This window comes from Nothobranchius furzeri, chromosome 3 (assembly GCF_043380555.1).
Source record: "Nothobranchius furzeri strain GRZ-AD chromosome 3, NfurGRZ-RIMD1, whole genome shotgun sequence".
Taxonomy (NCBI): domain Eukaryota; kingdom Metazoa; phylum Chordata; class Actinopteri; order Cyprinodontiformes; family Nothobranchiidae; genus Nothobranchius; species Nothobranchius furzeri.
This window is the reverse complement of record NC_091743.1, coordinates 54538931-54566750: the sequence shown is the minus strand read 5'-3', so window position 1 is coordinate 54566750 and position 27820 is coordinate 54538931. Positions and strand designations below refer to the sequence as shown.

General features: G+C 41.9%; 2 protein-coding genes across 6 annotated transcripts; one reads left to right on the top strand and one right to left on the bottom strand.

The window, feature by feature from the left end:
• Positions 1-462: 462 nt before the first annotated feature.
• tacc1 (transforming, acidic coiled-coil containing protein 1) lies at positions 463-27820 on the bottom strand. 4 transcript variants are annotated; one of them, XM_054750935.2, is made up of 14 exons: positions 27687-27820; positions 10255-10364; positions 7495-8803; positions 7304-7345; positions 6932-6995; positions 5708-5897; positions 5378-5436; positions 4960-5091; positions 4745-4821; positions 4620-4663; positions 1863-2026; positions 1675-1781; positions 1466-1586; positions 463-761 (listed from the first exon to the last, which is right to left on the bottom strand). In XM_054750935.2, the coding sequence occupies exons 3-14, from the start codon at positions 8742-8744 to the stop codon at positions 696-698; spliced, it is 2316 nt and encodes a 771-aa protein (XP_054606910.2). In that variant the 5' UTR covers positions 8745-8803; positions 10255-10364; positions 27687-27820; the 3' UTR covers positions 463-695. The 4 variants fall into 4 exon arrangements, with proteins under 4 accessions (XP_054606910.2, XP_054606907.2, XP_015814914.3 ...); XM_054750932.2 differs by lacking the exon at positions 27687-27820 and adding an exon at positions 24675-24873; XM_015959428.3 differs by lacking the exon at positions 27687-27820 and adding an exon at positions 12930-13303.
• On the top strand, positions 19030-23903 carry aggf1 (angiogenic factor with G patch and FHA domains 1). 2 transcript variants are annotated; one of them, XM_015959429.3, is made up of 16 exons: positions 19030-19127; positions 19212-19273; positions 19390-19589; positions 19678-19777; positions 19853-20061; positions 20164-20295; positions 20382-20582; positions 21147-21561; positions 21751-21862; positions 22012-22063; positions 22147-22248; positions 22335-22500; positions 22576-22655; positions 22727-22854; positions 23376-23475; positions 23550-23903. In XM_015959429.3, the coding sequence occupies exons 2-16, from the start codon at positions 19240-19242 to the stop codon at positions 23799-23801; spliced, it is 2283 nt and encodes a 760-aa protein (XP_015814915.1). In that variant the 5' UTR covers positions 19030-19127; positions 19212-19239; the 3' UTR covers positions 23802-23903. The 2 variants fall into 2 exon arrangements, with proteins under 2 accessions (XP_015814915.1, XP_015814917.1); XM_015959431.3 differs by lacking the exon at positions 21147-21561 and adding an exon at positions 20775-20844.

Genomic DNA, 27820 nt, shown 5'->3' with positions numbered 1-27820 from the left:
TTGTGATCTAACTGCAAAGCTCTTGATATCTGAGAGCAGACATGAAAACAAAATAAAAAACAAACTCAAAGCCTTCTTGAATGTGAGTCAATCGCCCAGAAAAAGGCAGAAAAAAATATGCAAGAACCAAAAAACTAATAGTGTTAAGTTGGTTTAGGCACTCAGTACGGATGTTTGATTGCATTATCATTCAGAAAATTACAGTTTAAATGTGCTGCAGTGAGATCTGTGCTCTCTAGCTGCACCTTCTTTCCCTTAATCTCTGCACACATGAAGTATGAATGATACAAATCATTGATTTGAATGCATATATTTTAAATAACATGACCAGTATTTGAAATTGTATGTGCATTCTTTACAATTTTTTATAATAGGATTCATTATAAACAATAATCTCAAACCAAACAGTCATGAAACACATTTTCTCCGCATAAAAGTAATAAAAAATACACCTCATGGTGATGTTGTGGTTTCTATAAATGGTTCCTATGATGGAAAAATATAATTCAGTTTAATACTTCAGTCTGAATGGGAATTATGGGTGCAGCCATGATGTATTTAAATAAAAATACATTTATGTGTTTAAATAAAAAGTTTTGATTGCCCAAATTTTTCTCATGAACTGATTTCTTGTCACTTTACTTTGAGTTCATGGTTACAGCTGAAAGGAGGCACCAGAGATTCATTAATGTCTCCTATTCGGTTCCCAATTTGGCGATCAGTTCATCGCAGATCTTAGTGAGCTCCTCAGTTTCTTGATTCTGAGAGAAACAGATGAAAAGAAAAACAGAGGTAAAACAGGCATTTCTGCACAGGAACACACAGGTGTGAAGACAAGGTCTCCCTCCATTTCTGAGGATTGAAGTTTGTTTCAGTATTCCCCATTTCAATTAGATTCTGGTGTTTTAAAAGTAAACACTGCCCCCTAGCGTTTGATCTATGCATGTGTTTAGAGAGATGTGTTTTTCTGAAATCACAAAGATTTTAAGCGTCACAATTAAATAAAGTATTTCTAAATAGTTTAATCAATGTAATCGGTTGTGTGCACCACCAGCGGGCAGCCTAGGATAGGAAGTAAGTATGTGAGTGAGGAGAGAAGAAGTGCTAAGTAGGGATGCCTAATTCTGCGACGCAGGTTGAATAAAGCTTGGAAAAGGAATTCTTGCCTACCCGCGATACTTTCTGGAACAACGGCTGACCATAACAGAATCAACAGAAACATTAATCTCAACTTTATTGTTGCAGAAATGCAAATATTTTATTTATTTACTTATTTTATCCTATTGTTTGGGTTATGATTAAAAATCAAACTGTAACAGAGGTTTTAATTGTTTCCTGTGATAATTCCCACTTACCACAGCTGACTTATACCTAACCCACTCAGTCGATGTCTTTTTTTTTTCAAACTCAAAGACAAACCAGCAAAGTCTGCTGAAAGTGATTTGTCTCGGTGCAGCCTCCTCACCTTTTGAATGACAGCTCTTTCCAGAGACTCCACTTTCATTTGCTCCTTCCTCAGACTAGCGTTGAGTGCCACACTTTCAGCGTTGGCCTTGGCCCGCACCTGGGCTATCTCCTCGTTAGCTCTGTTGGAGAGAGGGAAGATGATAAATTACAACCACATAACTTTGCATTCAAATGAATGGATCTCAAATTGCATCAGATGAACCTTACTTGTTCAGTTTCTCCTCAGCATGAATTTTTAAGGTTTGGTATCTCTGCTCCTCCTGCTTGATGCGGACCAGATAGTCTTGAGCGCATTTCTTCAGTACCTCTTCATTCTGGACAAACACATTTAAAGCCCATCAAGAGGTCTTGCTCTGATGTAAAGTGGCACATAATCTCCAAGGATTCCTACTGACCTTCTTGAAGCCTTCCAAGACCCCCTTCATGTTCTCATACCTCCTGAAGAGATCAGCAAAGGAGCGCTCCACTGAGTTGAGGTCAGCCAGAGCCTGATCCCTCTCCAGAGTCAACTGCCTGACTGATTTATTACAGGAGAGGCTTTTCTGCTCCTGTGCATCCTCTGTAAGCAAATAAAAGGAAAATTACAGATATGTTTAGTCTACTTAGAGGTATGTTTCTGTATGTGCTGTAGAAGGCCTACTGAATGGCCTCTGTAAAGGGAAAGAGCATTTATATTCCATTGGATTGATGAGCTAATGGCTAGGCAGTCAAGAACAAGTGTCTTGTTGCTTCCAGAGCATCTACTGTAAGGAGTTCCTCAATATTTTCTGCTGAATTGACTGTAATGCAAAAAAATAGGTTTGCATGAATCCCTGTTAACTTGAGGAGTTGGGAGCTGTTTTAAAGGAATATTCCACCCCTAAGTGAATTTTAGTCTGTTGCCACATTCCCCAGAGTTAGATAGTGGGTAAAAGCATTTTGTAATCCAGCCCAGTCTTTCTCCTAATCTGACAGTAGCTATGTTTACATGCGCCAAATTTTCCCAATCTGATTCAAATCTTGGTTGATCAGAAATTCCAAATCTCTGTTCACATGGACATTAACTAAAATAATCCAATCATGTCGTGAGTATACATGCACCAAGCATTCTGTCAGATTAAATAGGTTGAACATGCGCAGAGTTGGCTTTCTCGGAAAAAGACTGTAAACAAATTTCATCTTGTCGGAGGGACCGGTGGTGCCAGTGTTCGGCAAGCCTCGCCTCTGTCGGTGCGCCCCTGGGCAGCTGTAGCTACATTGTAGCTCATCCCCACCCGCTTGTGAATGGGTGAATGACTGTGTTGTGAAGCACCCTGGGGGGGGGTTGTAGAACCCTAAGAAGGCGCTGTACAAACACAGACCATTTTGGTAGTGGGGTGTCTCTACCTGCTTTATGGCTATATGTTTTATGTTTATGTTTATTTATTTAGCAGACGCTTTTATCCAAAGGAACTTACAATTTATAACCTATAGGGCATGTTGTGATCTGTGGGAGAAACCGGAGTACCCGGAGGAAACCCACGCATGCATGGGGAGAACACGCAACTCCACGCAGAAAGGCCGCAGCCGAGTTTCGAACCTGCAACCTTCGTGCTGCAAGGCAACAGTGCTAACAACTGCGCCACCATGCAGCCGTGGCGGTATATAGAGGCTAGCAGTTAGCTGTTCTAGTTCGCTGACCGCCTATGAAAAGTACAACAAGAAGAAGAATTTAGCTTTTTTATGTTGGCATCATGGCGGAGCCTGGAAGTAAAAGTAAGAAAATAATGTATTTGGAGGTGATGTAAAGTCCTTAAACCAGAGTGAACATGAGCACGGGTTACACTTGTTTGAGGGAGCTGAAGGAGGCTATGAAATCACAGACTGATGATGGCCTGGCTTTGTTGCTACTGGACCTGTAAGTAATAACGCACTTTTTTTGTCCAACCATGTAGATCTATTTGCCTTGATTGTTAAGTATCAGTTGGCTTGAGTTATTGTTAGCTCGCTGTTAGTGCTAGCTACAGCAGGCTGCTGCAGGATATTTTACAACAGTTGTAGTTCCACTTTCAACCAGAAGGGAGAAGTGGGAAACTTATTAAGTGTTACTTGATGAAGGCAGCAACACCCTTTAATCTTGGCCAGACTCAAACTAGCCATTAGCTCATTGATCCTGTAAGATGATTATTCAATTTATCTGAACAGAAGCTAACCAGAGAGCTATCTAAAACAGGTAGGATAGTGATTATTCATAGCAAAACATTGCAAATTTACAGAAATTTATTTTTAAAAGAAGCTCAAAATACAACTACAGACTGATGGGAGACAAAGAGTGAAGTCAAGATTTTACTTCCAATAACCTACTGGTATTTGGTTCCAGTTTCTGTTCAGTTCCATTACCAGTTCAACAATTACATGTTGAACTGGTAATGGGTGTAGCAGGATGAGATTAACTGATTTATTTTTCTGGGATAAACATAGCCCAGAAACCTGATCTTAGTTTGCCTGATAAGTGATAACGTGCTTCTTTTACTTCTTGAAGACCCAAGTGCAGGTGAAAGGTCAAGAAAATAAGAGGTAAAGCCTGAAGCAACGTCGGTCTGACAGGATGTAGAAAAAGCTGATTAACGGGGAGTCTGTTTGTGTTTTTCAGTCAAGTTCTTTAAAGAGTCAGTAAATACAAAACAGGCTGACAGTATGAAGATACGACTGAGCTTTACCCACTGATAAGTTGATTTGAACAAATTTCAGAACAAAGCAATAACATTAAAATGGATTTTCACAATTCATCTTACCAACTGTGTATTTTCTGTGTCACTCACATTAAAGACGGAGTATATCTTAAAATAGTTTTATATGTTGTGTGATGCTAGCCTGACCAGCCATCCCCATGCTTCCTTATAGGAAGCACAGTTCTCTGTGTAGAGTTAAACAGAGCACGATTCTGGCAGGCCAGGCTAGTGTGTTGCATTAGCCCTCTGGAGGCAGGCGTTGCAGATTTGCAACAGTTAAAACCTACCTGGTTACTCCACATACGTACTTCATGAGCATTTTTTAACTCAGAAGTACCCCTGAAGGACTTAGTTGTTCGTCCTTTTATCAAAACTTATTTTGAGCCTGAGAGGGTTAAACACATTATTTATTAAAGACTAAAATGATGCCAAACATCCCACCACCAGGTGGAAGCATCTCACCAATCATCTGAGCCACAGTCTTCTCATATTCTGCAACAATTTTCCTGTTGAACAGAAGCAAATGGTCAACTTTGTTTTGTAAATCAGATACATTTTTGAAACAGGACAGAGCACAAGCTTCATACCTCATTTCCATCACTTCAGTTTTGCTTTCTTCATATTTTCTCTTCCATTCACCCACTTCTATCTCTTTAGTGATGATCTGTTTTTGTAAATAAAAAAGGTTACAGGGGAACAGTGTGTGTGTGTGTGTGTGTGTGTGTGTGTGTGTGTGTGTGTGTGTGTGTGTGTGTGTGTGTGTGTGTGTGTGTGTGTGTGTGTGTGTGTGAGGCTTACTTACCTCCTCTCTGATCAGGGTGAGCACCTCAGCCTTGTCCATCTCACTCAGAAGGACTTCATCCCGAGACAGAGCTGCTGAGTCAGGGATCTCACCGCTGCTCATTTTAGCAGTTTGGTGCAGGAGTTTCTCATTCTACATAAAGACCAGAAACATTACATAAATCTTTGCCATTTTAAAACATGCATTTCAAAAATGCTAAGAAATGCTGCCTATTTCACACATTTGTACCAGGAACTGTTTTCAAAGAGCATTAATTTGTTCTTCTGTAGTTTTAGAAAAACGCAGTCAGACTGAAATGTGTGTGCTGTACAACGCAGGCCAAGTTTTCACTAATTCATCTTTTGTATAAAAGAAAATGGAACAGTTTGTTGCAGTTGGAAAAGACCTAAAGTGTTGAATTATTTAGAATATTCCTCACTAGATCGTCTTTCAAGGTGTCCTTCTCCTCCAGGCGGCCTGTAATCTTGATCTCTGGACCTTTAAGGAGGTAAAACATGTAATTCAGCAACAAATAATAACAATGGATTTCATTGATCACCCAAATCAGAAGTTGGAGTTAAAAATAACACTTTTGCAACTTAAAACATTTCTAGTATGGGCACCACAGTCAAGGAGCAGTCCAAATGTTGACAGCTTTCCTCTAGCGTGTTTTTCTTTTCATATAAAAATCATTTTGAACAATAAGCTTAATAATGACCTTAAGTGCAGTGTGATCCTCTCTGAGGACACTTGTCTTTGCTGAACTCACCATCCAGAACAGATCCATCCCTGGATGGCTGCCTTTTCACTGGTGCTTTGTTACACTCCACCTCCTCTCTCTCCTCCTGGCCATCTGCAGTCTGGACCATCATGCCTGTGGAAGCCAGCTTCTCCTCATCAGTGGCATGATGAACTTGCTGAGTAATCTCTGGGGTCTGAACCGCCACCTCATCCTCACTCTGGAGATAAGAAAACAACAAATAACTTATGTTAGATTTAATCTTATCATTTACATTTTGATGAGTAAAATAAAGACACGAGTACTGTCTCACTTTTTAGCTGTGTCTAGAAATCTCTTGAATGGTGAGGAGCAAAAATGTCACATATTTCAGTTTGTGTGACTCTAGTCTGGCTTATGTAGGAAGGATGAAAATAAAATAATCAGCTAAAATGAAATGACAGCTCTGTTTAAATGAGATTTGAGGACAAAACTAAGTCCTTTAGCAACGAGACACACACCGAGACATATGATATGAAAATGCAAACGCTTTGATGTGTTTGCGTAGGAAAAACAGTTTAAGTACCGGTAAGTAAACCTAAACTACAATTTTGTAAAAAACAGTAAAATATGTCAAAAAGCCAATTTAGACACACACATTACAACTTTTCATGCCCTGTTTAAACTTTAAAACGTTTCCATTGTGTGATGTATTTGAACCTGACGGCTTTCCTTACTCTGGTATTTCTAGTATCCCATTTTTGTGTCTTTGTGTTCGGTTTTTGTTTATACTGTTTCAATGTACAAACAAGAATCATCGCAAACCATTCCTAATTAGCACTCCTGCAAAGAATGTCAAATATCGTGACACAAACGGAGGACTAATGGTGAGGATGCTCTAGTGCACCATGACTTCATTAAATTAGCTCTAAAGCAACAGAGAAGGTATAATAACGATAATAAAGCCTCTCAGGTTTCCCATGGCTGCAGAGTCTTCCTCCTGGAGATAACAGAGGTGATATTGTTGAGGGACCAACAGAGCACCAGACTAATATCTGACTGCAGAGTGATAAGTCATGCATCTGTCACTATGCCAAGGCTGTACCACAGAGCTGGAGGCTCTGCTGATGTCCCTGCCAGCTTGTGTGTGTGTGTGTAGGTGTGTGTATGCTGAGGCCAAGAGGTTGGACAGCTGCTGACTAATGCACACTGCAGTGCTACCCCAGTGAGGTAAAGCATTTTAGCAACTCTCGCAGGAACACACACAAAGATTACCTGATTGCACACATCGAGGACCAAAGACTCGCTCTCGTCATATTTCTGAACTTTACAGGAATTCCTGCAAAGATAAAAGAGTTTGAAGCCTAAAGTCTCACATTCACATATCTTGTTGCAAAGATGGATATCAAATGAAGTTAAGCAACACAAGGGTAATCATGCTAATCCTGCACAACTACTTATGAAGATAGAATAAATGAAGTAGCTAATGCATGAATGGACAGTCTTTTTAGCAAGGTGAGGAGGACAATAAGCTTCATTGTGTGCATCTGCAGCTGTGAGACATGATGCAACTCATGCCGCAGTGAGATTACAGTGAGAGGCCAGAATGCATGAGAGAAACAGAGCTTTGATAGTAAAAGTACTTACAACAGAAAACAGAGAAACTTGGCTTGCTCAGATGTCCTGAGGCTGATAGAAGTGGACAAACAAAAGCAGAGGATTGGAAAGCGGGGGTTGCACGCCACAACAAGAGGAAAGATGGCAGGATGAAGGAGATAAAGTGAGGAGGATGTTGTGTCTTATCTGACATGTTTTCAAACACCGAGAAGGACACTTACGCGGTTGTCCTCTCTTTGTTTTTCTTTGGAATCTGCTTTCCCTTCCTCCCCCCGGGGTTCTGTCTTGTTCTCTGTTTGCCTTCGTCATTTACGTCGGTCTCGGGTTGGGAGATGCTGCAGGATGCATCATCATTGCTCAAGGATTTTGATGGTTTAAAAGGGTCCACAGAGCCATCGTTTTTGATGGAGTCAAAGCTGTACGAGCCCTTGGGGAGCACAGGAGAGCTGCTCATCTTGTTGTTGCTTCCGAATGGATTGAAGTTAGGATCATCCCACTTACTGGGGTCAGTGTTGTAGGTTCCAGATTTAGGGATGGGAACGTCATCCAGGTTCAGCGGGGCAGAGGAGTCTGTCACTGCTGATTCTGAATCCAACACAGGCTGTGGAGGCATTTCTGATGTTGGTTGAGGATGTGGTTCTAACACTGAAGGCTGTGGTTCAGTTTTGCAAGAAGTTGTTGGTTCTTTAGGCTTCTGCTTCTTTGCAGACAGTTTGCTGGTTGTCCTTTTGCCTCCTAACTTCTTTGGTGGGGGCTTTCTGATGTTTCCATCATCCAGTCCAAACTCCAGAACCACAGGCTTTGCCTCTGATGATGGAGTAATCATGTCTGAATCTGCTTGTGCCTGAGAAATAGGCCAAGAGCTGCCAAGAGGCTCCGGCCTGGGGAGGGAGCCTGGGCCACATGGTGGAGGGGAGTTCTGGATTTTAGATCCACCACTGGTGAAGGGGTTGAAGCTGTCATCCAACTGGTCCATGTTAAAGCTGTAAGTAGCCTTGGGAGCACAAAGTTCTTGCTCCTCATCTGTCTGAAGAAGGTGATTCGCTTGGGCCTTTATTTCTAAAGATGGAGGTTTGGACTTGCTAGTTTTAGTCTTTTGTGCAGGCTCCTCGTGGCTGGGGAGGGCATGGTGCTGCGTCTCTGGATCAACAGAAGGTTCCTCCCGAGGAAGCTCTAAAGGAGGAGAAGCTGCAGGTTCAATACTTCGTAATGAGTTTGGTTCTGAGGCAGAATCTGGATATAAAACAGGAGCCAGATCTGGGATTGGATCTGCAGCATGGAAGAGCTTTTTGTCTAGGGATGTCTCCGAGAGCAGAGATGTGCACTGGGCCAGCTCCTGCAGTAGGGATGAGTCAGGAACAGGAAAGGATTCCAGCTCCTCTTCATGTTGCTCTACTGCCTCTTCTACCAGATTCTGGACTTTAATTTCAAGCGGACTATCCATGGAGACCACAGGCTCATCCTGACCCATGCTGTGGTTCAAATTAGTGACAGGAGCAGTCACTATCAGGTTGTCCTCCTGCTCCGACACTGGAGAAGAAAAAAAGGGAAATATTCTAAATATGTCAAAGAAACTTAACACACACACACACACACACACACACACACACACACACACACACACACACACACACACACACACACACACACACACACACACACACACACACACATGTCTGAAGCTAGCAGTACATAGTACCTATCACATCCAAACTCATGTGTAAGTCACATCTGATTGGTTCTCTGAAGACACCAGACAACTGTTCCCCTTTCCTGCTGTTGCCATGGAGACATCTTTACCTACTAAGGCCATGACATTTAGATGAGGTAATGTGTTTGAAAACAAACAAAAGGAAGGCATGATTAATCTTGTGCTTTGTTTTGCGGATGACAAACGGAGCCGTTATTACCTCAGGGGGACGTTTTGACACTGCAGCATATTTCTGCACGCCCGTCATGCATCAAACATCTGTTGCTTGGAGACCAGCAGAGTCCATTCTACCAGTGATATTTCACATCTCTATGATGGAGGACGTTATCATGCTTGTTGCACATTTATTAACCTAATTATATTAGAAGTACGTGTTTAAGGCCACTGAAGTTATTGTCAGTGTTGAAGGGATCTTCTCTTCTCTCAGGTTGGCCTTTTTAAATTTCACTTTCAGAAAAATGTTGCTGGAGCTGCTTTGTAGGAATTTATGTCCACAGAAACAAAAACAAGTGCACACACACACACACACACACACACACACACACACACACACACACACACACACACACACACACACACACACACACACACACACACACACACAAATCACAGACTACAACAAAACACCTCAAAACACACATTGGCACACTTTTTTGTTCAGCTTGCTGTGACCTCCTTCGGTGACCACTACAAAGCCGCGCTAACGCTTTTGTTGAACCTGTTGGATTCCAGAGCAAAGGTCATTCCCACACTCTGCTACAAGCTCCGCCTCCGCGAGATTTAAATGATTGTGTTAGAGCATCTGAAGCGATCACGCCACACCCATAATCAGCGAGAAAAAAAAATCTCCTCCCATCCTGCATACCTGCTCACATACCAAGCATACAGAACATACCCTGGAGTCTACTCAGGTCTTCGATACGTTTGATAAACGACCAGCAGGATCTTGGTGAATAAATCATTCAAAAAACAAATTAAAAAGTCTGACAACATTCAGATTTATTTTACATCACATTATTATTTGTTTTATTTGACATGAAAATATAACTCAGCTGAGATGTTTTTCTCTTTTATTTATCTGATAGGATCAGATTTAAATGTCATCAGAGACTCTTGTTTCCATGGCAACCGTGAGCAGAAAAAGTGCTCATGCAGTTCCTTTGAGCATCAGAAACATCAACAAGGACCTACTCTATGTGTTGCAGTGTTGGCATCTCCAACAGCTGCTTGTCTCTGGGGTATTTCTTACGCAGCTCAGCTGTTTCCTCACCTGTTTTGTCTGCATCCGTGTTGTTATTCTCCAGCTCTCCCGGGAAGGTCGGAGGTGCATGGACCGGAGTTGCTGCTTCAGGAGTGTCAAAATGACCCTCTGAGTCTGAGCTGCAGGACAAGAGCATCAACACATAGCTGTGAGGAGGGATGGTCGGGCTATAATAACAGAGATGATTTACAACAGCAGATGTTTGAGCCTCAAAATGTTCATTAAAAGGCTATTTTCTAATATTTGAAGCATTAAATATGTAAAATAATCAATGTGGAAAATCCCACAGTTACGGACATGTAATAATATAGTTATTATGTGTGCGTTACTGTGAAAAGAGCTTTTAGTTTACTGCAAAGAGTTCATTGACTTAATTGTCTATTTATTTTTTCAACTTATCAACTATGTATGTGTAAAAAGTGTGAAAAGTGAGAAATGCAACTACAGTGGCCGTAATCGTTTTTATGACATGATAGGTTGATAAAACTTTTCTTGAGTTTGGTGTACAAATAACTGATATTGTAAATAAATACCCTAAATATACACAAAAGTGCAGCACTGATTTTTTTAAAACAAAAACAGGTCAAGCATCCTAAAAGTGTAAAGAAACTTGAGTAAATAATTGTTAGGAGCATCGTGTACTCGTTTAGTTTAGCTTGACAGAGCGGTTATCCTAAAACTACTGATGCTCAGAGCTGAATTAGACTTTAGCAGAACTGCAGCAGGAGCAGAAATGGCTCTTGGAGGTGTAACCTAAGACACTAACCGAGGACATGTTCATGCTACGATCCCTAATCACACATCCAGACCAAACAAACAATGACATCACCAGCATGAAGACTTCCAACTCATCTGTGTTTAAAGTGAAAAGTACAGTTTTGTAATCATCTTGCAAAGTTTCTGGAGTCGTAACAGGAGGCTGCATCCTGCAGCTCTGGAGGTTCCTTCCTTTTAATTTTAGCCAATTATTTTGAAATATGTGCACGGAACTGTGGTGCATGTGTGAAACTTCTGATTACTTCAGCATGAAATCAGGCATGCTGTGCACAGCTTCCGTTGGTTCAGTATCATAATCAGTCTGAAATGGCTTTGTCATGTTCTGTGTCCCTTTGTTCCCCAGCCCCTCCAGTTCCCACTCCAGGTTCTCCTTTTGTGTTTCATGGCACCCTCATGTGTTCTTTGTCTGCTTCTTTCCCCATGTGTCTCATTATGTTTCTCCATCCCTCTCTGGATTCCCTTTTGTGTTCTCTTAGCGCCCTCATGTGTCCTTTGTCTGCATCTCTGTTATGTGTCTTATGTTGTAGCCCTTTAAAATCATTCCTCCCAGGTCCTGTCACATCCAGTCATCCTCAGCCCCTCTAGTTGTAGCTCCAGCCTCTTGTTCCCCAGCTCAGTATATGTGTGTATGAGTTTATGTGTGTGTCAGTATGTGTATGTATGTGTGTGTGTGTGTGTGTGTGTGTGTGTGTGTGTGTGTGTTTGTTTGTCCGTCCCAGTCAGGTCTGGTGTCCTGCTCTGCTCCTCTCCTCATTAGTGATTTCACCTGTGCCAGTTCTCCACACACCTGCTCCTCGTCTCCTATCACTCCAGCCCCAGTGTATAAAGCTTTTCCTTGTCTCATTGTTCTTGACGGTCCATTGTCGTTGTCAGTGTTGTTTTTGTCCGTCTAAAGTGTTCTCCTGAGCTTACTCGTGAAAGAGCTTCTGTTTTTCCTTTTGCCAGTGTTGCTTTTGGATTTATGCCCAGCCTCCTAAATAAAAGGATTTTTACTTCATATCCACTTCTGCCTCGTGTCATCCTGGGTTACTGCATTTTGGGTCCAAACCATCCTCTCAACGTGACAGGCTTGAGTTTTAAATCGCAGTGATCAGTTTTGGGCTAGAGCTAGGTTTTTGTTTTAATTAAATCTAAGTTCATTTTGTGTCTGTATGTAAATTTAATTTTAGTAGAAAATGTAAAAAAACGCCTTTTTCCCATGGAGGTTGGAGACATGAGTGTTAGGACGTTCTGTTTTTGTCACCCCGTGTAAAGAACAAGATGTGTTACTTTTTTATAGCATCTAATCCACCTACAGTGAGCTTTGCCTTCATCTTTAAGTTATCTGTTTCTGTGAACCAGAACAGGAGAAAAGAACATAAAGTTAAACTTACACAAAGGAAGAGGAAGCAGACGCAGAGCGGCCCACTACTTCCTGTTACATTCTAAGAACAACGCAGAGCAAAATTCAAGCAGTGTTTATTGTAGACATTTGAAGCACTTGGATCTGTCTCAACTCTGGTCTTCACAACAAAAGTGTGTTTAGATTTGATCTCATCATGTTGGAACAGAGCAGCTCAATGATACACTATCTGAGCAGGTGAGAGGTCAGCAAAGGACCAAGTTGTGTTTGAATACACGTGGAACAGAGGTAACTCAAGACTCAAGACAACTTTATTAGTCCCCGAGGGGCAATTCGAGACAGCATTGAGAAGCAGCCGGCACTAAAATCTCTAAATTCTAAAAACACAACCAATTTACACATTTGTAAATATAACACAGTCATCACAACACACACACACACACACACACACACCCTTCTGACCCGTCAGACTCTAACTCTTCATGATTAGAGGTTACTCAACCTGAAGCTGCTAAAGTAGGACCAGACAGTGATGATCACACCAAGGTTTCAGCTCAGCACTTGCCTGCAGCTTTGGGATCTCTCCTCCACCTCCTCTTCCGTTCTCCCAAATTGCTCCCCATCCCCACCAGCCTCCTCTTCATCCTCCTCTCCTCCTCGCACTGCTGTCCACGTCCATTTGGCCCACGACACAGGTGACAGCCACGACATCTCTCCTTATTTTGCAGTTCTTCGACCCCCAGCAGCCAAAGGTTTGTTCCTTTTCTGTCAGACTCTTCCTCAGATCTCCTCCCAGCCAACAGCTCTCACATTCTCCCACAAGGCTTTTCCCTTTTCACGATTCCTCAGTTCCCAATGAAAGAAGAGAGGCATCTCTCTCTCTTTTTTGTTTTAAATAAAACAATCTGTGAATCTTCAATCTCAGTCACTTCCAGTCACGCTGACTCTCCCTCTGTAGCAGAATACCTCAGGTCTGATCAGCTGGTTTCTCTGCTCCCTCTCTCCTCCTCTGAACCCCCTCCGCCCTGGAGCAGCTCACTGATGGAAAACGCAGGCGTGGGGGTGGAGGCGGTAAAACTGACTGGTGCTTCTCCTGACTCTGCTAAATGACTTCCCCCTGTGGTTGGAGAATGGTACGTCCCTGTCAGACCGTTCTTCCACTTTGAGTCAGAAGGAGTGAGCCACAAAACAAACACAGAGGGAGGAAGAGGAGGAGGAGGAGCTGAACTGCTGGGGCTCCACATTTAATAGTCCAGAGAGAGGTTAGGAATGTGAGCTTGGATCTAAAAGACTTATTCACCACAGCCTCCCTCCCTCTCTCGCCCTCCCCCAGGCTGTAGCTGTTAACCCATCCAGTAGCAGACAAGTGAGACCAGGAGAACCAGTTCTGTTTTGTGGCCTCAGGTTAATTACCAGACTGGTGTAAAAGTCTGAAAACTAGTGAATACACACATATTCACACAATACAGTCAATATTAGGTGGTTAAAAACCTGTTGTACTTACAGACTGATTAAACAGCTGGGAGGGTGACACAACATCACTCATCCCACTAGAGCTGTTTAAGGCTGCTAAAAAAAGAAACATCCATAACCTTATTGCTGAAATAGTCTGGCTGTTCACCATTAAAACCCTAAAACAAGTCAGAGAGCAGTCTGTCTGGAAATGGTTTAAACAATATATTCATCATGAGCTGTGGACATTATTTTGTAAGTTTACACCAGTTGAGGTGGCTCGGGCACCTGGTTAGGATGCTTTCTGGATGCCTCCCTGGTGAGGTTTTCAAATGGGAGGAGGTCACGGACACGATGGAGAGGCTATGTTTCTCGGCTGGCTAGGGAGCGCCTCGGAATTCCCCCAGAATTGATCCAAGTAACTGGGGAGAGGGGAGTCTGGGCCTCTGCCCCCACGACCCAACCCCGGGCAAGTGGAGGAAAATGGATGGATAAACGTTTACACCTTGACCACGGGAGCAAGTTTCCAAAACATCTGATAGAAATAACAACAGATTCTAAAAGTTATTTAACTTAGATCAGATGAATAACACAGGTGGAGATGCAAGCCGTGGCTATTATATACCCAATTTATGCAAATGTTTCTTATTGTGAAAGAAAATTGCTGTAAAACAGAGATTTTAGGACAGATTCCAATTAAAAACTATAGGTTTGCATGAACTGCATGATTTTTGTTTACATCAGAGGGGCAGACAGAGGATGTACCAACTGTGGGACATCCACTGTTTTCACAGAAACAGGCATCAAAAATCAAACTTTATCTGTGCATTTGGTAACATTTCATTTTATTATTTGTGTGTTTGTGAAATATCATTAACAGATTCATAAAATCTGGACACATTTGCACACTTAAGGTGAAAAACAACACGAATGCCAGGCCATCAGATGGCACATTCAGGCTTAAAATCAACTGCAGCAAATCCTGCAATTCATATCCCCCCCCCCCCCCCCGCACACACACACACACACACACACACACACACACACACACACACACACACACACACACACACACAGATTCAGATAACTGGCCTCATGAAGATAAGGTTTAAAATTCTTTGCAGAAGTCACTGAGTCTGAGCTCTTTAGGGTCAAAGGTCAGCCGGACACATTCTGTGTGTCATCAGCATACAGTGCAAATGAAATTCAAGCAGCAGCGTAGTGATTTGGTTAAACAACGGTAGATCTGTGTTAAAATGGGATGCATTTGCTGATCTCATCCGCCTGCAGTTCAGACCCTCTAAAACTGCTATGGAGCAACTGCAACAACAACAAACTCACACACATAATTTGAAAAGGAAAAGAATAAAACAAATAATAGAAATCAACACTGATCATTCCTGGGATCATTCCTTTGGATTTCTTGCCAACACGCTTCTGTTTCGTAAGCCAGATACTTTGTGCAGCTGCAGCAGATAAACTGAATTTTCACGAAGAAGCAAAACCTCAGTCAGACTCAGAATTTCCACATTTGACCAGGAAGGGTGGAGTTTGAGTGTTCCGCCCAGTCATTTGCTGCCTAAGTCTGGTGGAGCTTGAAGCGTGCACATTTTTATGCACATTTAGTGACACTTTAAAGGGCATGTTTGTGCCTTAGTTTTGAAATAATTTGGTCTTTAAAATGTTTGCTTTGCAGTTTTTGTGGTAAGGTTTCTGAGTATCTTTGTGGAAAAATAACAGAATAAAAAAATAAAAATAAAGCAATTTCACATTTTTCCTGATTGTTTTTTCCACCATCGCCGAGGTGTCACTGAATAAAGTTTGAATCAAAGTAGTTCCCATTTTCTGCCAAACAAACAAAAGATAAAATCTCAGACATTCAGTGGATTAAAGCTCTGAACCCTAACTCCTCTTAAACTGGAGACTTCTTGTCTAAAATTGGCGTGCGTAAACATCAGTGAGTAGAAGGAGGCAGCTGTGTGTGACTCCTGATAAAAGACCACCTCAGACCTAAAGGCTGCTCCTCTCCTCCACCAGCTAAAATGTCTGACCCTGCTCCAGAAGCCAAACACAACTCAGAAGAGCTCAGATTTCAAACACAGAAGAAGGAACTCCAAATGTCTTTTATAAGAGCCAAAAAAAAGCGTCATCAGTGTGAGACAGAAAGTCAACGTGGCTTAAAATGTGCTCCCCATCAGCAGAGCAAAGCAGGGGTGTGATTATGTAACAGCCCTTCCTGTGAAGTCTAAAATATGTCTAGAAGGCTCGAACTTGGCTGTTTCAAGCAAAACAACTGGACCAGATGTTTCTGGATATGAATGACTGTAAAAAGGATGGGATGGAAGAGGTCAGAGGAAGAAGAGCTGTCAAAAGAGGGGGAGGAGGTGGGAAGTAAATCAAATCTGACCACAGGAACTGTTTTGCATGTGAGGGAGGAACGAGGGAGAGCGAGGACACAGAACAGACGAGGTTTTATAGAGAGAGATGTTGTCATCCTTTAAACAGCAAAGACAAAAATGACTCAAACTGATCAGTGAACCACAAATGAGTAGAAGTAGAACTATTTTAAAGAGATATATACTTCATCTCATCAGATTATGTCAGATCTTAACCTCACAAGTTTAAACCTTTTCATAGCCACCCCAGTTTTTTTCACATCCGAGCTCAGCTGTCCAGGCATCAGAATCACTGCTCTCTACTGCCATCTAGTGGTCTAAAAGTATTCATGAATCTATACCGGATCCCGTTAAAAATGACTGAAACAATATTCTGGTGACACAAATGTAACCGGGTCACCTTAGTTCCCGGAAGTTATTCTGGTTATACCTGTCATACCGCTGACAGAGGATCCAGGTGTGTAATCAGAGGGCTGCTATAATTGGGGCAGCTCGGGTCTAGCTGCAAACGCTGAATGCTTCGCTTTGGGTGCAGACGTGCGTGCGGCTAAGTGGTGAGTGACCTGGCTTTGCTTCAGTTTAGTTAACGGTTATATTTTTAATTGGTTCCTCTTTACGAAGGGTGAGCAGGACTGAGGGGTGAACAGCCGGAATTTTCATTGGCAAGCGGTCGGCCGATGAGGTACTGGTTTATAACATTCACAGCATTTTTATGGTTCGTTAGAATAGGACTAACAATGCGTGTTTTGTTACAGACCTTAGCCTGCTACTGTTTTTCCAGTTCATTTTATTAAATCTTTTCTAGTTCTTTTAGTAAACCGTTTACCGGTTTTATCTTATTAATCGTCTTTCTCCAGAGGGGGAAGGAAGTAAACTTGTTTGAGTCGGGTGGTTAGCGTTAAGCACAGTGCTGTCTCTGGGAGGCTACTTTCTTTTAGCGTATCCGCTGTAGGGGTTTGTCGGGGGTTTTACTCACTTCTGGGTGACGTGTGGATGAGCTTTAGTTAAAGGGAGCACTGAGTGTTTTTCTTTATATTATTGTCTCGGGTCCCTACAGCGGCTTTGTGCTTTTAAATAATAGTTAGATGGCGTTGCGTGTGTAGTCCCAGATACAGCACTGTGCTTAACGCTAACCACCCGACTCAAAACAAGTTTACTTCCTTCCCCCTCTGGAGAAAACGATTAATAACAAGATAAAACCGGTAAACGGTTTACTAAAAGAACTAGAAAATATTTAATAAAATGAACTGGAAAAACAGTAGCAGGCTAAGGTCTGTGAACAAAACACGCATTGTTAGTCCTATTCTAACGAACCATAAAAATGCTGTGAATGTTATAAACCAGTACCTCATCGGCCGACCGCTTGCCAATGAAAATTCCGGCTGTTCACCCCTCAGTCCTGCTCACCCTTCGTAAAGAGGAACCAATTAAAAATATAACCGTTAACTAAACTGAAGCAAAGCCAGGTCACTCACCACTTAGCCGCACGCACGTCCGCACCCAAAGCGAAGCATTCAGCGTTTGCAGCTAGACCCGAGCTGCCCTAATTATAGCAGCCCTCTGATTACACACCTGGATCCCCTGTCAGCGGCATGACAGGTATAACCAGAATAACTTCCGGGAACTAAGGTGACCCCGGTTACACAAACAAACATACATTTATGAACGAACGAACGAACGAATGAATGAATGAATGAATGCTAACAAAGCTTTGACCAAAGTGTGAATTATAAAAGATATTCCCAGTCTTACATCCAAACCCACTTGGTTTTCTCAATTCCACATTCTCATTTTAATTGCCAATTAGGAACATTTTAGACTAAACAGAAACCTTATTTTAATAGAAGTCTCCTTACAGATGCTTCATTGACACCACCCAGTGAAATAATTTATTTTAAATAACAAAAAATAAGCCAATTACATTTCCCTTGGAAATATCCAACCAGTGACATCCCTTCATCTGTTCTGGTTCAGTGAAAGACCTCTGTAGGTTTATTTTGGACAACATTTATGACAGTTTTGTTCAAATGGTGTGAATTTTAGATTCACTATACATAAATTTATTTCAGTGATACATATTTCTTATGCTACCTTAGTTTATAATTAGTCGACTTTTATATTCACAATCACACAATGTCAGCATCTTCTTTGTGTGTCTTTGAAATAAAAAATGTAGCTTATTTTAAAATTTACACCTTCTAAAAAAATTTAGCTTTGAAAATAGTTTAACTAATTCCTAGATTTGGAATACTTGTGAAACAGTTTGACTATAAATATGTGTTAATTTAAGATGTCAGTTCCTTATCTTACCTGCTCACATTTAGCTTTCATTTTTTTGTTTCCTCCCAGTAACTCCTTTGTTCTGTTACTATGTGTACATCTGTGTCTTACAGAGTAATAATTTTACATAAAGTTTCTAACTCTTAATATATATATATATATATATATATATATATATATAATATATAGAGAGAGAGAGAGAGAGAGAGAGAGAGAGAGAGAGAGAGAGAGAGAGAGAGAGAGAGAGAGAGAGAGAGTCTGAGGTGAATCACTGTGTCATCATGAAAACATTTTTACCAAATCTCAAATAAATAAAATAAAATATATAAAAGTACTTAAATGGCTGTGTACTAGATTTAAAACATAACTTTATAAAGCTTTACCAAGCTAACATAATTTTCTTTATACAATAAAAGACTAAGCAATAATAACTTGAACAAAAAAGAAATGAAAGACGCACGTTCTCTCATTTTGAGAAGGGGCTGTGTACTCGATTTGCCTTTAGATGGCGACAAAATCCCATGTGAAGTCCACCAAGGCCAGAGAAGAAGAACTACTTCCGCCGTGACGTATTTTTTCATTGGTAATGGCGGTCGCGAACAGGGTGGATTTTAAACAATTCAACTGTCACAACTGTAACTGTCTAATTATAATGAAACATGTACTCGGCTCTGTCAAACACACACGGCGGTTACAAGATGTCTATTTTCAACTTTCAGGTCGGGCCTTCTGCCGCTTTGACCAGATATGTCGCTCTCAGCCGACGAAAACGAAGGAAGCGGTAAGAAAATAGTGGCTGAACGGAGCTCGACTCGCGTTTAGATGACATATAAGTAAGCGCATTGGCTTTTTCCATGTTTATCATGAGTACTTGAGCGGTGAATGTTATTGTTTCAGTGCTCCTAATGGAGGACGAAGACAGCAACGGGAAAGACACCGACGTGCCTGAAGTTGCTCAGCTCCGTTTGAAGGCGGCGTCGCTGAAACAAGAACTGAAAGAGTGCCGCGCAGAGCTGGCCAAGCTACAGAAGCAACTGAGCCACTCCGAGCGGCTCCAGAAGAGCACAGAGAGCTTTAACGAAGACCTCAGAAAACAGGTCGGTCCCTAGCAAACACTTGTCTCCCTAAACCCAGGAAACTACGGTGTTTATTTGAAATAAAATCACCTAAAATGATTTTCTTCAGGTTGACCAGCTGAGTGCAGAGATTCATGAGCGGAAGAAGAAAGATAAAGACCGAGTAAACACTGAAACTCAGACAGAAGATTATGTATGGACAGAAGCAGGTGTGTTAAGGCATTTATATAAAGGAAAACACTATGTGATTAAAAAATGTCGCTTAATATAAACTTTTCTTTTAGATTATTACAATTACTACTATGGAGGCTACTGTCAGAACATGGAAGGGGTGCAGCCAGAGGAAACGGTGAACCCTGTGACGGCTGCAGCTGAAGAAGCAGCGGTGGATGTGACTGATTACAGTGCTGCAGCTGAGGTTGTGACAGCAAATGAAGCAGCAGTCACAGATGTGTCGGTGCCACAGGAAAACAGTGATGTCGTGGTGACTGAGGTGAGTCAAACAAACATTTGCTAATCTAACTTTGGGTAGATGCTCGACACATATTTTGCATTTCATTTGACATTTAAGCTTTTATTAATTTGTCTGTTTCAGGAGGGTGATGGAGGATCCATAGCTGATATTCTGAGAGCCACAGCTGAGCAGGCCATGACCCAGACTGGATTTGTGTTTGATGAAACATCTGGCATGTATTATGACCACAGCACCGGCTTCTACTATGATTCGGTTTGTCTGTTTGTTAAGCGGCTATCAGTTTAAAGATAATTAGTATTTTTTTTTTAAAGTCCTAAATGTCATTTCCCCTCCCACAGGCCAGTCAGTTGTATTATGATGCCAGCACAGGTATGTACTACTACTACGATGCAGAGAGTGGACGGTATCAGTTTCACTCCAGGATCGAGATGCCTGCTGCACAAAACAGTAACGAGCCTAGCCAAGAAGCGTACGACACTGACAAGAAATGGAGAAAGTTCAAAAAAGTGATCAAGAAGCCTCCACATCAGGATGATAAGGTATGGATCCACTAGTTGCTTCATGAAGGAGCTGAGTTATGAATGTGTTGTTTGGTGGCTCAAAGCTGGCTTTTGATTATGTAGACTCCCTCATGTTCTTTAAACTTTGAATGGTCTCAGTCTTCTAAATTATTATGATTTGTTTCAGTGAAATGAGGCTAGTTGACTAAATAGACTATTTCTCTGACCTAGGTGCAAGATGTGACTAACTCTTTGGCTAAAATGAAGATTTCTCCTTACTGGAAAACTTCCTCCTACAGAGGTATAACTTTACTACTACATGAACTGATTTAGCTTTAATTTATGCATCAATATTTAACTGTAATAAAACCTTTGACAGTATATTCAGGTAGGTTCATACCTGCCACTGTTCAAAGGGATTATTTGGTAACATAACCCTTGGGTAAACTGTCAAAATCTGGAAGTAAATTTAGATTTGGATCACTGAAGTCTGAGACCCATGCTTTCCAATTTTGGGAAAAGAGATTTGGGATCTACATTTCAAAGTCAGCTGGCTTGCTGCCACTGGAGATGGTGCTCTCACTGCTGACTGTCTGCTGGCAGGAACTCAAATCTGACGACGCAAAGCACACAAAAGAAGAAACCGACCAGGTCGAATCTAAAAAACCGCACCGCAGGTCCCGCAGCCCAAAAACATCTCGAAGTAAAAAAGACTCTTCTAGACACCGTGAAGAAAGGGACCGGTCGTCGTCGAAGAGAAAGAAGCTCAAAAACGGCTCGCACCACGAGGATAGAGGCAGATCGCGAAAGAAAAGAAAGAAATCCAAGTCGGAAAAGCACAGAAAGAAGAAGAGCCAGACTCGTAGTGACGAGTCGGGCAACAGCGAACCAGAGGAGGGGGAGCTGACAGAGTCAGAAAGGGAAGACGTGGAATCCACCCCTTCGCCGCCATCATCTGTTTGTTCAAAAAAGTCCAGGGAAAGTCCAGCGAATGAGGTGGAAGTGCAGGCTCCAGAAGGTGAGAGGGCAGTTATACGAGCTTTGACACGCACTCAGGAACAGGTGTTCTCTGGGTCATTTTAGGGGCCAGTTTACTTAAGTAGCTTATGCTGTGATGTTAGAAATGAGCATTTGTTGATGTTTTTATTCTGTTGCTTTCTGAAGCCCACATGTTCCAGTGACAGTGCTGCTGGTGTGTTTGTTTTAGCAATAAAAAGCTTTTGGCCTCCCTGCGTCAGAGTGACAGTGGTCAGATCTCCAGTGCTGCAGGTGGGAACTCTGTTCATCATCACGGCTGACTCTCAGGCCACGTTCGGCAGGTTTGTCCGCATTTTGTTCCTTTTATTGTAGGTTTACGAGTTATTTGTAATAAAAGGATAGCGTTATGATGCAGCTGTGTAGCTGAGTCATGTTGCTTGAGTAAAAAATTCTCCAAGCAAATGGGTCACCAAACTGTCTCTCTATGCAGGGAGAAAGATATGGACCATGCAGTTCGAATCCCAGAAATGGGAGTCAGCAAGGTACTCATCTCCACTTTCCTGCAAGCTAATCTTTTATATTTTTTTGCAAAAATCTTCTAAATATTTGATCTGTTTGGTTGCAGTTCCACGCAGAGGTGTATTTTGATCAGGAACAGCAGGGCTACATGCTAGTGGACCAGGGGAGCCAAAACGGAACAGTTATCAATGGCAACCGCATATTGCAGGTCAGTGCATAGTCTCTGTTTATTTATAAATAATCCCCCCCCCCCCAGCAGATGTGTGACATCATCAATAAAACTTTCTTCTGCAGCCAAAAACCAAATCAGAGCCACATCTGCTGACACACGGTGATGAGGTCAAGATGGGCGAGACTGTGCTGTCCTTCCATATCCACTCAGGAACAGACACCTGTGATGGGTGTGAGCCGGGTCAAGTGATGGCTCACCTCAGCAAGTACAAGAGAGAAGAGAGCACTGGTGAGAACACGGAGCACATTTGTGGAAAGCGAGAAATAAATCTATCAAGGTTAATTCGTCACTTGTTTCTCGAAGGTCCTGGCCTTAGCAAAGAGGATAAAGAGTCACTGAGACAGAAAGAGCTGAAGCAGATGAAGGCTAAATATGGCCTGCAAGTAAGAGACAAACTGGAAAAAAAGATATTTTGTTTTGTTTATGCGTTCATTCATTTCTGTTTCACCTACAGAGCACCGAGTTTGAAGAGGGCAAAGCGCTGAAGAACCCCAGGTATAAGGACAGGGCCGAGTCTCGGCGACAGACTGTGGGCAGCGAGGGAGTTTTCCAGCGAGATGACGCTCCGGCTTCAGTACACGAGTAAGTACCTGGAGTAACAGCCCCGGGGGGGGGAAATGGCACACTTAAAGGTATACTTGGCAACCTTTTCATATTTTTAAATAATTTTCTTGAGCCAGTATGTGCAAAAATAACTCTTTATAAGGTTAATGAAATGTCACTTAGACCCCACCATCCTCTGTTGCTCTTGCAACTTCAGAGTAGCTGGTCCAGTCCCTGCTGGTGGGTGGAGCTGTGGAGTGGAGTGAAGCAGAGCTGACACAATGGAGCTGTAGTCTGCTTCCAGCACGATTCCTGCATGTTTTAAATCACAAGCACAGCTGATTTGTTTAATTTAGTGATGAACCACTCCTGTAGACCCTAATGAAGGCTGAGGAGACATTTGAACTGTTAGACTCAGGTGTTAAAAAGACAAACGCACAGCGAGGAGATAAGTTTCATGTTCGGTTTAACAGTGAATTAATAATGGACACTAGGGGGTGCTGAAATCAAGCAAATCGGCAAACTGTCTTTAAATGCTATAATGTTTTTGTGATTTAAAGGGAAATCAGTGAAGTCAATAAAGGCCGGAAAATGTTAGAAAAGATGGGCTGGAAAAAAGGAGAGGGACTGGGCAAAGAGGGAACAGGAATGAAGAACCCGGTAAGAAAATATAATCGAAGTGCTTGTTTTTGGTAATTCATAATAATGTGTGTGTGTGGTTCTCATCCTCCCAGATTGAGCTGAAAATCAGAAAGTCTCAGTCGGGGTTGGGAGCAGGTGCTGTCACCTCTGTGGATGACATGTCCATGATCAGATCCAAGTCTCATAAAAACTGGGAGAAAGCACGTGAACGGTTCGCTGACACGTACCAAACTGACTTGGTGTGTACTACAACCCAGAAGAACCCGTCTCCTAAAGCCTGGGTGAAATCAGAGGAGACGGAGGCGACACAACCGGGCGTTGAAACAGCTAGCAGCGATAGCTGAACATGGCGCTGATTTAGGATGTGTTTGAGAGGAAGGCCCCAAAAGGTGATGTTTTTATTTACTGAGACCTAAACAAAACACCAGTAAAGACTGAAAATACCAGCGGGCCTGTATTTTTTTTTATTGTTAGCTAAAGACATGACCAGTTGTTAGGTTTTTTTTGTCAGTATAAACACTTAATTATTGCTATGAATCAAAAAAGTTTGTAAAAGTTCTGTAATCTATTTTCTTGTGGTCTGTGTGGAAAATACTGAGTAAACTCTAGAAGAAACAGCTCAGTGGCTCGTTCAGACCCTCATAAAGCTGATCTGCTGCCGCTGCTGCTGTGGCTCCCTCAGTGCAACGAGAACACGAGCCGCCTCGAGCAAATATTGACAATAGAGTTATATTTCTCACAATGAGAGCATACTGCTACGGGACGACTGATTCTTTAATGACCGAATCCCAACAGGTCATGTAACCAATCACCACAAGCTGCTTTTTTAAACAAACCTGACATTAAATTGTAAACAGTCGTAACTTCTTAGTTCTGTTTGATCCTTCTTTTTTAAGAATCAATCAGATGACAACTTTCCCATTGATAGCTAAAGCACATATCCACATTCTTGTAAGTTCAGTGAGCAAACACTCCACCGCCCCTCTGAGCTCAGCTTTATCTACAACTGGGGTTTGAGGGCGTGTGAGTATTTGAACACTCAAACTGAACCAAATACAAAGCAAACGCTATCTAGCTAGTCAGTGTAGCGTGTGGTTTGTAATGTTTGGACATTTCTTTTGTGACTTACAATAATGCTAAACTTTAAATGTATGAAAGAATTATAAAGTTTAAATTTTTAATGCTATAATCGGCCCCAAACTGGTGAGGTGACTCACGTGATAGATTTGGAGAGCCTCCTTGAGTTTGATCGCTTGACGCTCTTCTTTTGACTTAAATTGCCACCCATTTTGAGACACAATCCCTCTCTCAGCTAGTCGGCATATTCTGCAGCTCCCTGACAGTTCAGCAGGTAAAAGTGGTGCACTGCTGTCAGATTTCTCTCTGACAGGCGGACCCTCCCTTCTTTGCTCACAAGTCTCCTCCTTCAGCATAACTGCTCTTGGTTTGTGATCCTGTGGTGTAATAAGGCTGTGACAGGTCAGCTTTGTTTCCCTGTTGTTTGGGGTAGAAAGTCTTAACCATAAAAGATGTTAGTCATGAGATAAAGTGGGATGTGCCTTTACCAGTTCCTAACAAGAACACTGGTTCACTGTTTTTCATGTACTCTCCATTTGATATTTTTTAGAAGTCGTGTGCATAGCATCAAATAGATTTATGCTCACGTTTTTGCATGCCAAATGACAAAATGTGTTTTTTCCATAAAAAATCCATTTTAGTTTCCTTGTGTAGTAGAATCACTTATTTGGGGTTGAAATTTGGATTATTCCTGAGGCGGCAGTGTCACAAGCAAGTACAAACAAGTTCTGTTTTCAGTCTTGGTGCTGAACCGATATTGGGGTCATGTGACCAAAATGAAGCTCAAAACTTCTTGTTCAAGGCAAGCTTCAGCCTGGATAGCAATACAACGAGTTTGCTCTTAAGTGCACTGGGATTTGAGAGGGTGGAATAAATTTAGATACTTCATCCTAACTCATCAAGAGAAACCTAAAATTCATCTGAATTGTTATATAAGTAGATACAAATGTCTAAATTTAGTACAAATAAACCAGCTCATTCGTGTTTTAAAACAAACAATGCAGAAGGTCACAGGTCAACCTGTTTTGTAACAGGTCGTAGCATGCGTGCCCTCGGCCACACTCCTGTCAGAAACGGTTGGGAACCTTACTTTTGTCTGGAGACGGGAGCTCTTCTATTTGATTACATTTTATTTTGACTGACTCGTGAGTCAGGTATTTGGTTTAAAGTTGAGATCTTATATTCAATCTTGATGGTTGAGATCGGAATTTGCATTTTCCGTGTTAAAATTAGCTCACAGATAGCCGTCTGTGTGCTGCACCCAGTGCTTTGTGGAGTTCAGATGAAGCAAATAATTTTTTTTCTGTTGGTATGAAGGAGTTGGCAGGATAACCTGGCCACTGAAGGAACTGAAGCAGTCAAGAATAAAACTGCTGAAATTGCTTCATGTGAGACAGATTTAGTGCAAGAACTTTATAAACATGTTTAAGGTACTATTACATCTTAAAGACACACTACACCTGCCACCTGCTACTGAAAAATTGAGCTGACATACCTGGCACTGCAGTCTGCTTCTAGCACGTTTCCTGCATATTTTTGATCATTAACAGCTGATTTGTTTGATTTGGTGATGAACCACACCTCTAGAAACTAATGAAGGCTGGGGAGACATTTCAGCTGTTAGACGCAGAAATAAAGACCACAGATAATTAATAATGAACACTAGGAGGTGCTAAAAGCAAGCAAAACTGCCAAATATCTGTTTAAGAAAAGTGGTCATGACATGTCTCCTTTAATAAATAGCTGTGATCAAAGCCACAAAGTGAAGACAATAGGAATCATTTTTCCAATAAAGCTTGCACTGTTTTTCACAGGCAGGAAATTGCAAAATCTGGTTTCCGGATCAAGCGGAAACAAAGATGGTATGAAACAAAACAGAGGAGCTAGAGTCTGCGTAGAAGTTGTTTTCCTGTTTTTACACACATTATGTGGGATTTCAGAAGTGGAACTTCATTATCACACCTTTTAATTCCAGTTTTAGCCAGATCAAGTCATGCATAACTTTGTTTTAATGCAGTTTCAACTTTGAGCCTGTGGGTCTATTTATGGGTAGTGGACCAGAAGTGAAACATCTGAGAAACAATCCTGTGTTGACACAAAGCTCCCCCCCATTTCCTCCTCCACCATTTTCCTTTTGCAGCCACATCCGAGCTTCTGGCCTCCAAATCAGAGCGGTGAACTCTAGTTTAAACAATTATAATCTAGCGGTGAATCAAAATCCATTACATTTATTAGTGGTGAAAGAAAGTAGGCAGAAGGAAATGAGAGTTTCAGTAGTCGCCCGACTCTTTAAAGGAAACAATCTGCATTCCAAACAAATTTACTTCTTAAAGTCCTGAAAGATTTGTGTGAACTCAAATCTTAGGTGATCCTATCAGAGCTGTCACGTGGCTGGTGCTGGTGTGTTTCACCGGCTGGAAGCGGACTCCTCCCATGTGCCTCGGTTTTAAACGCCACATCCAGACCGACGTTCTCCAGCTCCAAAATGAATGGAAATTCCAACAGAACAACGGGCTTCCTCTTGACAAATGAGTCACTCAGAGTGGGCGCTGAAAGTCTTCCACCCCTAAACTTTACTGCTCAGAGTCTGACTCTCTGGGCGTGTCTGTCTCTGACCTCGATTCCACAGAAAATTACAGTCCAGAAGCTTCAGCAGCATCGGGATGAAGCTTCTGCGTGTTTCACATAATAACAAGACAGGATGTTTACAGAGAATTATCTGTTTGTTTACTACAACAAGATAACGGATGGTGGTTCTGTTCCCGTGCCATGCTTCATTCATTCATACAGTTTTTTTTGTGTTTATGCAGGATCACTCAAACTGGCTCTGGGGGAAGCACACAACACAAACTTTCAGCCTTTAATCAAACTTTTCTGACTAGTTTTTCTTTCAGAAGCATAGAAACATTCAGAAACCTCTGCAGAAGGATTCTGCTCCAGTGAAAGTCCACCTGACAAAGGCAACACATAGAGGAGATTTGTGAAAAGAGCTTTTGTTTTCAGAAAACAATCATTCTCATGTGGCAGCAGAACCATTAACCCTAACCAGCAAACCCAGTAAGCTGCTGTTCTGTTCAAAAGTCAGCAGATAAACATCGAAAAGTTTCAACAGCAAACAAACGGTGAATCATGGTGCACCTGTTTCATCTCACCTGACTTTCCTGCAGATGGACAGGTGGTGGCGGGTCAGCGTGGAGGTTCCTGATGAGGTTCTGCTCTCGTACGGCCCACGTTCAGACTGCTGTCAGAGGGAAAATCCTTGTTCTCTCTGCGTGGCGGAGTCCAG

Excerpts from the sequence above, each read along its gene's own strand:
- tacc1 (XM_015959428.3), bottom strand. The coding sequence starts at position 13,075 with ATGTCGTGGCTGTCACCTGTGTCGTGGGCCAAATGGACGTGGACAGCA. Across the intron at positions 6,996-7,303 it reads AAGTTTCTCTGTTTTCTGTT|GAATTCCTGTAAAGTTCAGA; the intron begins GTAAGTACTTTT and ends TTATCTTTGCAG. Across the intron at positions 5,898-6,931 it reads TCCTCGATGTGTGCAATCAG|AGTGAGGATGAGGTGGCGGT; the intron begins GTAATCTTTGTG and ends TCTTATCTCCAG.
- aggf1 (XM_015959429.3), top strand. The coding sequence starts at position 19,240 with ATGTCGCTCTCAGCCGACGAAAACGAAGGAAGCG. Across the intron at positions 21,863-22,011 it reads TCTCAGGCCACGTTCGGCAG|GGAGAAAGATATGGACCATG; the intron begins GTTTGTCCGCAT and ends CTCTCTATGCAG. Across the intron at positions 22,855-23,375 it reads GCTCCGGCTTCAGTACACGA|GGAAATCAGTGAAGTCAATA; the intron begins GTAAGTACCTGG and ends TGTGATTTAAAG.